At 33.8% G+C, this 12,603-nt stretch overlaps 1 protein-coding gene across 7 annotated transcripts in view; it reads left to right on the top strand.

The window, feature by feature from the left end:
- Positions 1-12,603, top strand: part of MIA2 (MIA SH3 domain ER export factor 2) — a 79,005-nt gene that overhangs the window by 51,483 nt on the left and 14,919 nt on the right. For all 7 annotated transcript variants that reach the window (XR_006602843.1, XM_004773297.3, XM_004773295.3 and 4 more), the window contains 5 exons: positions 810-948; positions 6,048-6,149; positions 7,101-7,161; positions 7,655-7,690; positions 11,682-11,749. Coding sequence is in view for 6 of the 7 variants with exons in the window: in XM_004773297.3 (XP_004773354.1) it covers positions 810-948; positions 6,048-6,149; positions 7,101-7,161; positions 7,655-7,690; positions 11,682-11,749 (406 nt within the window). In the remaining variant the exon portion in view is untranslated. The remainder of the gene's footprint in view (positions 1-809; positions 949-6,047; positions 6,150-7,100; positions 7,162-7,654; positions 7,691-11,681; positions 11,750-12,603) is intronic.

Here is a 12,603-nt window from a genome sequence, read left to right on the forward strand (position 1 = left end):
AACCTGTAAACTTTTTACCAGATAAAAATAGGCATTGTTTATTATGTAGAAGTAGTTCACAGGAACTGTTTTTTTTTAAAAGATTTTATTTTTGTGAGAGAGAGTGTGCATACACACACCAAGCGTGAGCAGGGGAAAACAAGCAGCAGAAGAAACCGGTTCCCTGCTGAGCAGGGAGTCCGACAGGGGACTCAATCCCAGGATCCTGGATCATGCCCTGAGCCAAGGCATCCACTTAACCAACTGAAAGGTGCCCAGAGGAAATATTGAACTAAAATATTTTGCTTTAGAATTCTCATCTCCATAACCTTCTTGAGAATTTTATTGGTTTTTGGCACCCTAACTGAAAATTAGATGCTGGAATTAGAATATTGAAGATTTTGGGAAATCTTCGAGTAATAAAAAAAATTATAACAGTTTTTCTAGTTCTTTTTTTTTTTTTTAATATATTATTTATTTGTTTGACAGACAGAGATCACAAGTAGGCAGAGAAGCAGGCAGAGAGAGAAGGGGGAAACAGGCTCCCTGCTGAGCAGAGAGCCCGATGCGGGGCTCAATCCCAGGACACTGAGATCATGACCTGAGCTGAAGGCAGAGGCTTAACCACTGAGCCACCCAGGCGCCCCAGTTTTTCTAGTTCTTTAATTAAAATACTAAAAAGCATTTAGGTGAACAAAATATACATTTTCTGTGGAAATAATTTTATTTATTAATAATTATTATTTTTGGTAATTTTAATCTTTATGAAGTGTTAATGTGCATCTCAAATATTTACTCCTTTAATCGTGATTTTTAAAAATTTTCTATAGAATATCTTGAAAGTCTCCAGACTGAGCAAGCATCTTTACAGTCAGAAAATATACAATTTGAAAGTGAGAATCAAAAGCTTCAGCAGAAGCTTAAAGTGATGACCGAATTATATCAAGAAAATGAAATGACACTTCACAGGTAATAAAAATTATATTGATAAGTTTGCTGTTTGGCAAGTAAAATAGCTTAAAATAGTGCATATTCACCTTATGTGATACTCAAAGTGCTCAATTTATGATTGGGTAATATCTCATCAGTTCATTTTTAAGGACGTTATTTGATTTTGAAACACTTTTTCTTCTGAATCTGATCATTTTTCATACCTTTCCTAATATGAGTCTCATCTAAACCATTATCATTGATGCCTGGTTTATTGCAGTAACCTTATGAGTAGTCTCTTTCCACGTAACTTCCTACACATTTGTTTGCAGTGGCATGCCCCTTCTAAAATATAAATTATGGATATTGTCTCTGTCTTGTTTGCAGACTCCCAAGTGCCTTCATATGGCACTTAGAATTTAATCCAAAGCCTGTGGCCTACAAGACTCTGTTAAGATCTGAACTTTCGCTTCGTTTTATTTTTTTTCCTGGTTATGCCTTTTATTTTTACTTATTCATTTTCTTTTTCCTTCATTACTTTCCAGCCACACTGGCCTTCTCAATAATCTTTAGTATGCCAAGCACATCTGTACCTCAAGGCCTTTTCTACTAGCTCTTTCTGCCTTGAACTGGTATTACCCTGTGTAAGGTTAAATCCTTCATTTCATCTGAGTCTAGGTTCAAATGTTGCTTCAAAGAATCTTTACCTGATTACCCTAAGATAATAACTGTAATCCCTATCCTCTTGTCTTGCTTTATTTTTCTTTATAGCCCTTATAGTCCTCTGATGAATGATTGTCCTTTTTTTTTTTTTTTTTAATCTTCCCAACATTAAAGGTAAACTCCATGAAAGAATTGCTTTATTCTCTTTTCTTCTGTATTTTTGGTGCCTAATACTCTGTCTGGCACATAGTAGTTATTCAATAAACATTTGTTGAATACATGAATAAATATGTTTAGTACCTTTATATATTAGAGTGAAAGATTCTATGTATGTGGCAACTGATGCCTAAATGCATAGATACACAGAAGACTGTTAAGACACTGATCTGGAGAGGGTGCCTGGGTGGCTCAGTGGGTTAAGCCGCTGCCTTCGGCTCGGGTCATGATCTCAGGGTCCTGGAATTGAGCTCCGCGTCGGGCTCTCTGCTCGGCAGGGAGCCTGCTTCCTCCTCTCTCTCTCTGCCTGCCTCTCTGCCTACTTGTGATCTCTCTCTGTCAAATAAATAAATGAAATCTAAAAAAAAAAAAAAAAAAGACACTGATCTGGAGAGCCCAGATTTTCAAATACCACTATAAGATATATTTTTCATCGTAAAAGTAGATAAAATATTACTTGATTTAATTAATTTAATTTCAAGCCCCTTTAATGAAAGTTCTTACAGTTGATCTCATCAATCTTAGTTTCTGTATTTGCAAATTTACCTACTTGTGAAAACTTATTTTTTTTCTTTTTAATTTTTTCAATTTATTTATTTTCAGAAAAACAGTATTCATTATTTTTTCACCACACCCAGTGCTCCATGCAATCCGTGCCCTCTATAATACCCACCACCTGGTACCCCAACCTCCCAATCCCTGCCACTTCAAACCCCTCAGATTGTTTTTCAGAGTCCATAGTCTCTCGTGATTCACCTCCCCTTCCAATTTACCCCAACTCCCTTCTCCTCTCTAACACCCCTTGTCCTCCATGGTATTTGTTATGCTCCACAAATAAGTGAAACCATATGATAATTGACTCTCTCTGCTTGACTTATTTCACTCAGCATAATCTCTTCCAGTCCCGTGCATGTTTCTACAAAAGTTGGGTATTCATCTTTTCTGATGGAGGCATAATACTCCATAGTGTATATGGACCACATCTTCCTTATCCATTCGTCTTTTGAAGGGCATCTTGGTTCTTTCCATAGTTTGGCGACTGTGGCCATTGCTGCTATAAACATTGGGGTACAGATGGCCCTTCTTTTCACAACATCTGTATCCTTGGGGTAAATACCTAGGAGTGCAATTGCAGGGTCATAGGGAAGCTCTATTTTTAATTTCTTGAGGAATCTCCACACTGTTCTCCAAAGAGGCTGCACCAACTTGCATTCCCACCAACAGTGTAAGAGGGTTCCCCTTTCTCCACATCCTCTCCAACACATGTTGTTTCCTGTTTTGTTAATTTTGGCCATTCTAACTGGTGTAAGGTGATATCTCAATGTGGTTTTAATTTGAATCTCCCTGAGGGCTAATGATGATGAACATTTTTTCATGTGTCTGATAGCCATTTGTATGTCTTGATTGGAGAAGTGTCTGTTCATATCTTCTGCCCATTTTTTGATATGTTTGCCTGTTTCGTGTGTGTGAAAACTTACTTTTAACCCCAGATCAGTACTCATGGAACTGTAGTGGTCATTCTTAGACATGCACAGAATGGCAAACAATTTGAATTGTCCAATATGTACATTCCCAATCTGCTTTTGTATTTCAGCTCTAATTTTGTCAATGGTTGTCCTTTTTGCATTATATATAGTGCCACATTATTGTGCTTTTTGTTGGTGATTTAGTGGTTTAAAATGGTCCCCCGCTATTTTGCTGAAGTGCAGTTTAGTGTTCCTAAGTGCAAAAAGGCTGTGGTATATCTTACAGAGAAAGTATAAGTGTCAGTTTTAACAACAGATGTTAAATAAGGTGTCTTTAAACTAACACACATAAAACAGGGTTATGTATTGACAGGTAAATGAAAATGCTATCATTAGAGCATACAGAAATGTAATTCTGATTCCCTTAAGAGCACTGGTTTATTATTTGCTAATTTAGGATTTGTGGTGACTTTATAGAATATAACTAATAGGAATGAAATTCTTCTTTATGTATTTGGAAATGTTGGTAGAAAATACTAACATTACATTGCCATCAGGATGCTGGGGGATTAGTTAAGCTCTATTATTGCCAAGCTGTGTACTTCAGTCATTATTTAGAGTTTATTCAAAAATTAAAAATTTGCTGTTTATCATGTACCTTTGGGCCACTCGGGACTGCTCAGGATATGTAAGAGAAATAAACTTGACTAAATGGAAGAGCCACAGAGTGGACACCTCCATCAGTGAATTTAGGAATGGATGACCCTTCATTTTAGGTTAGGATGAAAGATACTGTGAATAAAATTTGGACATAAATGGGATTATCTGAGGTTAAAGGAATACTTTTGAGTGTATTTTAAAAATTTGATTGATTGGTTGATTATAGAATTTCAATGAGTAATGTTTAAAATTTCAAAGAGAAAGGTGTTCTCTGTAGTAGCTTTCAGAGGTACTACAGAGCAAGGGTGGGAAGCTGAGTAGAATCCTGGCTCTGTGTGTATTGTTGACATTGTGATTTCATTCATTAATCTGAAATGTTTTGAATTCCCCAAATACTCTATATTTCATTTTTATATTTAAAATATTCATTACTCAAATTCAATGAACTGTGCCACTGTTTTTTCTTTAGAGCAGAATATAGAGAGTTGATAGTATTAGTAAAATGTTAAATTAAATTTTTTGCCTGCATACCAGTATGATTTAGATTCAGTCATTTTCCAGATGCTAGATTGATTTTTTTCTGTGATTGAAATATTATATTGCTAGCACTTTTCCAGGTCTAATATTTGAGAGAAGTAAAATAATGTAACACAGAAGCTTGATATGTTGCTTTATTATTATTATAATTTTTTTTAGAGAGTGAGTGGCGGAGAGGAAGAGAATCTTTTTTCAGATTTTTATTTTACTTATTTTTAGAGAGAGAGAGCTAGAGAGAGCACATGAGCATAGAGGGCTGTGCAGAAGGAGAGGGAGAGAGAGAATCTTAAGCAGGTTCCATGCCCAGTGTGGAGCCTGATGCAGGGCTCAATCTCACAAGCTTGAGCCATAATCAATGCTTAACCCACTGAGCCACCCAGGCGCCCCAATATGATGCTTTAAATATGTGAAATAAGATGTGATTGTTTTTTGTCTAATCATCAAGCTTTTATAGTGCAATTTCCATCATTAATGAGCCTACCCAAATTGAAGGCAAGGTTCCTAGACTTTACTTCTCAGCAGCAGAGGTGTCAGAGAATTTCTGACCATTTTTAATCTAGATTCTGTAAATATACACCTCCTTCCATCTCCAAATCCATTAGACTTTTCATGCTTCTTCTGAAGGGATGACTTTTATTTTCTTCTAACAGCTATGAAAGGATTGACCTAGCGAGTGCTCTCTTAGCAATTAGTAATGTAGTTTGTGGCATATAAAACATTTATTCCTGCCCTGTTGAATTTCTTCAGTAATATGTCGTGTTCCTCCCCAAAGTTCATGAAGAAGGGAAGACATTCACATTTAGGATGTGAAATATGATTTCCTGTGGTGTTCAATAAGTATTTCTTGAAGGACCATTGTTACTGATGATATCATGTGAAACAACATGAGTAATATAGTATAATGGAGTCACTAAGTAGTGACTAAGTAGTGACAATAGCTCTATGCTGAGGTTCACTTACTTAGTTTCTCTGTGCTTCCTTTCTCTTCTTGTAGAGCTATTGTGATAATTATGTAGGGTAATAATATATGTAAGAGTCTAAGAACAATTTCTTGCACATACTAATGGCTCACTAAGTTAGCTATTATTATTAAAAGAACTTCAAGTAGTAAGTACAACTATTACTACTACTTTTATTTACTTTGGATTCTTTAAAAGTGTTTTTGTTATTGTTTTGTGTGTGTGAACTGTCCTGGAAGCCCAATTTACTATGTTAACGACTTAATAACCAATTTAAAAATTACTGATTTACAGTTCATTACTTGGTGACTTCTTGTCTAATAAATGTATGTTGCGCTATATGATAAGTCTTGATAAATAATATATAGTCAGATAGTCTTTACTAATATTTACCTTTGGTCTTATTTTTATGATAAAGTCTTACAGTACTTTATTAGACAGGATGGTTTATAATTTCAGTTTATAATATTAAGTTCCACACCCAGAATATTTACACAGGTACTTTTTTTCTTGCATGTGATGTTTTTAGTGGTATTATGCAAATTGCTTTGTGGGAAGCACCAGTTGCCATATAATTAATAAGATATATTTGATTATCTTATGACATACTATAAAAAAAGATATTTTTTGTTTTAAGGAAATTAACAGTAGAGGAAAATTATAGATTGGAGAAAGAGGGGAAACTTTCCAAAGCAGATGAAAAGATAAGTCATGCATTTGAGGAGCTGGAGACATACAGGTATCAAATATATTTTACTCCTTTCTTTTCAAGGTGGGGAGGGTATCAAAAACCCAATATCAGAAAAAGTAATAAAGCAACCAAAAAAAATAAACCCAATATTTTTCTGATGATTTTTCATTTGGATATCTTGCTATTATGCAATTACACAGAAAATATAAGGAGGAAAAAAATGTTTTCCTTTCGGTGTGTATGATTTTAAATCTCTCACATTAGTTCTACTTGAACATGGGAAATTCTATTTTATGTTAATGTGAATAAATTTATGAATAGCCATTAATTTCAGGGTCTTTCCTTTTTGGTTAAAATGGGGAAGAATGTGTACAATATTAAGGAATTCGGGAAGTCTGCCTCAAAAAGAGTGAACCACAACTAAAGGTCTGAAAAAGTGTTCATATGTCTGGTTTTTTCCTTGGTTCACTCATCATTAGTTCCATGGAAATAATAGAAAACCTAGAGAAAATAAGGTGGAAGATTTAGCAGTGTCCCAGATAGTTCTTATATTTCATTTTGTGTTAGAAGAATAAGCTTGGGTTTTATCCAAAAGAAGAAATTATTTTACTAGTTGTGTAAAGGTAGTAAGTAACATTTTACTTCACACAGACAGCTAATTTCTTAGAATTCTGTTAAAATTATAGATAGCAGAATAAGTTTTCCAAGGTCATGCTGCATAAAAATAAAAACAAACCAATATACTATATAAATTCTTGCATGACCATTGGTTTAGGTAAACCCAAGTAATAGTACTCTTAAAGCACAATTAATGTTAAAATTATGTCAAGAAAAATATACTGCTTTAGAAGTCTTAAAGGTGATTGATGTGTGAAGTTCTGGAGTTATTTTTTATATTAAACAAAGCACTTTAGGTGTTTTAACTGATATTTTCAAGAGACATAGTATATCTTCTCATTTTTTAGTATATGTTAATAGTAGAATGATTATTCCTTATAGAAAGCGAGCCAAAGATCTTGAGGAAGAATTGGAGAGAACCGTTCATTCTTACCAAGGGCAGGTATGTGTGTGTGTGTGTAAATTAAAACAATTATGATTTGTTTGAGTTGTTTATCTCTATTTTGATACAGGAATATAGTCACTTGATAGTTGCACACCTCTCTTGAGGTTTTGCACCTGTCTGTGGGACATTTATAGGGAGCCAAATTTCTGGAATAAGAGAGCTTGTTTAAAATTGCCATGTGTCCTGCTTCTTTGAGAATGTGGATTGAATAAACATATACCCACATTGGGCTCTCATATTCACTTGGGCTAATTATCTCTTAGTTGGTAACTCATTGTAGTTGATTATTGCATAAAACAAATTTACTAGACAAAAATTCATTCAGTTTTTATTTTAAATCATGTGTATATGAAAATTTGCTTTAAAATGTTACTTTTCAGAGATGCTTGAGTTATTTTTGAGTTTATAAGTTGTGTACTAAATCATAGTGGTAGATGCAAAATTTTTTATTTAAGAAAATCAGTAGTATTTTAATGAATTTCTTTTTCAGATTATTTCCTATGAGAAAAAAGCACATGATAATTGGGTAAGTATCAAATTCTCTTTGTCACGTTGTTCTTTTTCCTAATTTAAATGAGCGGTTTAAAAGGTACACTTCCACACTGCAAATTAAGTTAGTATAAATAAAATCAGTTTCTTTTAATTTTACTGGTAGCGAAATTATGTTTTTTTTTTTTTTTTTAAATTTTCTTTATTTGACAGGGAGAGAGTCAGTGAGAGAGGAATACAGCAGGGGAAGCGGGAGAGGGAGAAGCAGGTTTCCTGCAGAGCACGGAGCCCGATATGAGGCTGGAACCCAGGACCCTGGGATCATGACCTGAGCCAAAGGCAGATGCTTAACAACTGAGCCACCCAGGCGCCCCTGACATTATGTTCTTTATGAACGAAATACTTTGTTATAACACAGTTATTCACAGAAATCTGATTTTTCCCTCTTTGCTTTTACTTTGCAAGGATCTTACTTTCTATCTGTGGGAGGTGATGTAATGTTCATGGATTAATTGTTTGAGGGCCCTGGATTGCCACCAGTACTTGTGGACAAATTACTTAAGATTACTGGGCCTGTTTACTCATCTGTGAAAACAACAGATTGAACTAAGTGATATTAAAAGCCTCTTCTAGTCATGAAAGTCATACAATTCGGGTATCTGATTCTCAGTGTTGAATTACTTGATACACATCAAGAAAAAGATTATTGTGAGAAATGGCATGTCAGTGCTCCCAGAGGAGTACTGTGTGAGGAAATGATAAGGATGCAGGTTTTACTAACCATAGGAATGATCCGTTTAACATGTAGAACTGTTAAAATAGCTGGCGTTTGTAGGACTTGTCCCTAGGAGTCTTCAAGGGGAGACAGTTTGCACAGCGGGTGAATACATGGAGTCTGGGGTCAGCCTGTCATGGTTGGTATCCTGATTCTACCACCTGTAACAACCATTCTTGTTTCCTTACCCGTAAGGAAAGATATAGCAGTAGTACCTATTTCATAGAGTTATTATGATGAATAAGTAAGATAACTCACGTAAGGCTGTTAGCCAGATGCCTGACACATAATAAGCCCTCAGTACATGTTAACTGTTACTACACTATTGCACTGTAACTTGGGAGATATTTCTTAGATGTGGATATTTCTTGGAGTGGAGATTCTAGCATAGATTCTGAATTAGACATGTTGAATATCAGGGCTCTTCCCATTTCTCGGATTTTGTACTGAGGGTTCAAGTGAAGTTTTGTTATTGAATTAAGCTGGGCTTGGGAGATGAATTAAGTCTTTTTCTCCACTCCCTGTTACTTTCTGAATACTAAGAACAGATAATTTTTTAAAGATGAGAAGAGCGTTAAAAAAAAAATGAGAGAAACTTTAGTGTCTTGTGTTCTAAGCACTATACTTAAAGGCATTTTGCATATATAACTCATTCAGTCCACGTAAGAACTGTAAAATAGGTATTATAATTCAAATTTTACAGATGAGAAAATAGCCCAAGGTCACATGACCAAAGAGTGAAGGGTAAAGATTGAAATTTTTTATTCCAAGTCTGAGCTTTTTCTGTTATTGTACATTGCATTTCTTGTTTAGTAAATAATGACATTGACTTCATGTTAAAACATACAAAAAAGGGGTACCTGGGTGGCTCAGTTGGTTAGGTGTTAAGCATCTACCTTTGGCTCAGGTCATGATCCCAGGGTCCTGGGATCAAACTCCACGCAGGCTCTCTGCTCAGCAGGGAGCCTACTTCTCCCTCTTCCTCTGCCTGCCACTCCCCAACTTGTGCTCTTTCAGTCAAATAAATAAAATCTTTAAAAAATGCAAAAAATATCCTTTATGTCTTAAAGTGTTTTGTTTTTTTTTTTAAGATTTTATTTATTTGAGAGAGAGAGAAAGAGAAAGGGTGCACATATAAGCAGGGAGAGGGACAGTGGGAGAGGAAGAAGCAGACTCTCCACTGAGTAGCGAGACCGATGTAGGGCTCCTGACATAATGACCTGAGCCGAAAGGCAGATGCTTAACCAACTGAACCACCCAGGCATCCTTCATTTTTTTTTTTTTTTTTTTAGATTTTATAAAAATAATGCATACTTACTGAATAAAAAGTTCAGTCTATATAGAAAAGATGTACAAAGAAGTAATAAGCAATATCACTTTCATTTATTCTATACCTAAAAAAATATATTCAGACATAAATCACAGGTATGTTTTAAAAAATGAAAACATACTATATATTACTGTTTTATATTCTGCTTTATTTAAATATATTATAGATATTTTTCTATGAATATTTTATATCTATATAAACCTTTCCCATTTGATAAATGTTTCCTTTGGTTCTACTTTTTTACTATTACAAATAATTTCACAATTTCAGATGTTACTTTTTTTTTTGAGCATTTCTTTGTTCCATCCCATTAGATTTCATCTTTTCTTCCTCTGAACTCACATAATACTTTGCTTTTATGTGTTCTGTGGCAAGTACTGTGGTCGTTTATAGTTGTCCTTACCACAGATTTAAACTTAAGATAGGGACTGTTTCTTTTCCCTTAATACTTACATGTATAGATGTTTTTTTTGATGCTTTTTTGCGTATTTTTAATATGCAATTATAGATGCTTTTTTGCATATTTTAAGTATTTAATATCTGAATACAGTGTGGTCATTCAGTGAAATGCAGTTTTACCTAACCTTTGAAGTGTAAGCTTTTCAAAAGACTCTAATCATTTAGCATCAGTGATTTATATTTATATTTTTTGTAGATATGTCGTTCATATTGATAGCATTGTAATATTAGTCAAATTTACTTTTGACTTATTAACTTTTCATTGTCTTATGCCTTAAAATCAAGAGTAAATAGTTATACTAAATGTGTGGAAAACATTTAGAAGTGCCTTTGGTTCTGCATTATTAAATGAATTGGTATTTTATTAACTAAAATTGTTATGGTGTAATATTCTTTTTATCAGTATAAAGTTGATTTTATGCTTATATGTTAGAAAGTGATTTATACATGAAATCTTTTTGATAATAATGCTAAAATATGGTTAAGCTTTATTTTGTGTCTGTGAGGAATATTTAACATACTTTATTCTTTGGCCAGTTAATGTCAGTTTTAATGTGTACTTCATAATTTTAAGTGAATACATTTGATCGATCTTTTTACTTATAAAAAGTTATGGTTATAAATTGAGTTAATTTGCCTACCTTTGCATGATAAATATATTTGCCCAAGTGGATTGCATTAGTTTGGCCAGGTCTGATACTCCAGACACTGTTGCTTCTTAACTGGAGAGTTCACAGAATGACTGGAAGACATGCAGCATTCCATACACGTTTAACCTTTGCCCACAAACTGTTTAGGAATATTGTATGTTCTTGGTATTTATTATAAGTGTAAATTTATTTTATGAAACATACGTACTCTGATTTTCTAACTTTTTATTACATAACATTTCACTAAACAAATGTAAGACTGTAGGAATTGATTTTTAAAATGCTATGTGCTGAACAGACATGCTGCACACTTTGATTATATTCAGCCATTTAAAAAAATGTCCTATATGGGCATGCTGTGAAGCTGTTATAGACCTTTATGGTTTCACTAAATGGTAGTGATTCCTCTTCAAAGACAGCTGTCTATGATATTATAGCCAGCGTACATGTGCCTAATGATTCTGAGTCTCCATTCCCATCACCCTAAGCTTGGGTCCTCTTACATTGCTTTTGTCATATTATTTGGATTTTACAGCACCAAATGCTGCTGATCCTTGACTCCACATCTATATAACAGCATTCATTGGCAAGTACATGATCAGACTCCAGCCTTGATACTCGTCTTCTGGTTATAGGAAACTCATTCCGTTTTTAAAAATTCCCTAAGTTAAAAATTTTACATTGACTTTCTGAAATGGATGTGTAAGTGATTATGATATTTATGAGTACTTACCTATCTTTCATTTTACATTTGTTTGTGTTAGTTTTAAGTGTATTTTCAAAAAAAGATTAAAAATTTATTATTTTCTTTAAGTTGGCAGCTCGGAATGCTGAAAGAGCTCTTAATGAATTGAGGAAGGAAAATGCTTACAATAGACAAAAGTAAGTATCTTTGCGGGAACACTTTAAAGCTTTAGTTTAGTACTTTATTTTTAATTGTTATGTATTATATAATGCTTTTGTAGAGATAAATATGCATGAATCCAGCATATCTGATGGTGAAATATTTATTTTATTATGAGTTACTAGATTCTTTTGTTTGAAACACTTGTCTTAGAGAAGTTATTTTAACAGAAGTAAACTGTTCACTTGTTCTTCTGTAAAAAGTATAACAAAAAATTCTTTTTTTAAATCAGAGTAGGAAGAAGGCATTTACAGGGGATGGAAAGAGAAAGGACAAATTTCTGATGTAGTAATTTTCAGAGTACTGGCATCTTTTAGTAGGTGAATGGGTAGAATAAATGTTAATTGTTTCATTCTCTGACTTTCTTTCATTGGATGACAATACCTTATAAATAAAATGAAAGGGAGAATGAAAGTTTACAATGTATAATCGAAGAGAAGAATAAATACTTTTCTAGGAGGATAGAAAATAGTCTTCCTAGGTGTTAAAGTTTCTTGCCAGAGTGTACTATTAACATTATCCAGTATTAGCTTAGTCTCTTTACTTGTCTTTTCTACTCTGAAATTAAAACTACATGATTAAATATTTTATTTCAGATCCGATGATCAAAAACTAGAAATACGATTCTTTTAAGATGTCACATCTTTCAGATAAAAGGCCTAAGGAATGAAAGAGTAGGATGAGTTCACTGGATTCCTTTTTTATGTTCTGATTGGAATCAGGGGTAACATTACATTGGAAAGCAGAAGTGACTCAGAGCTAGGAGCCTTGTGTTTTAATCCTTGCACTTTCATTTTGAATAAATCATGTAAACTTTTTGCTCAGTTTCCTT

Source organism: Mustela putorius, unplaced genomic scaffold (assembly GCF_011764305.1).
Source record: "Mustela putorius furo isolate JIRA1106 unplaced genomic scaffold, ASM1176430v1.1 tig00003898_pilon_pilon_pilon, whole genome shotgun sequence".
In the NCBI taxonomy this organism is placed as follows: domain Eukaryota; kingdom Metazoa; phylum Chordata; class Mammalia; order Carnivora; family Mustelidae; genus Mustela; species Mustela putorius.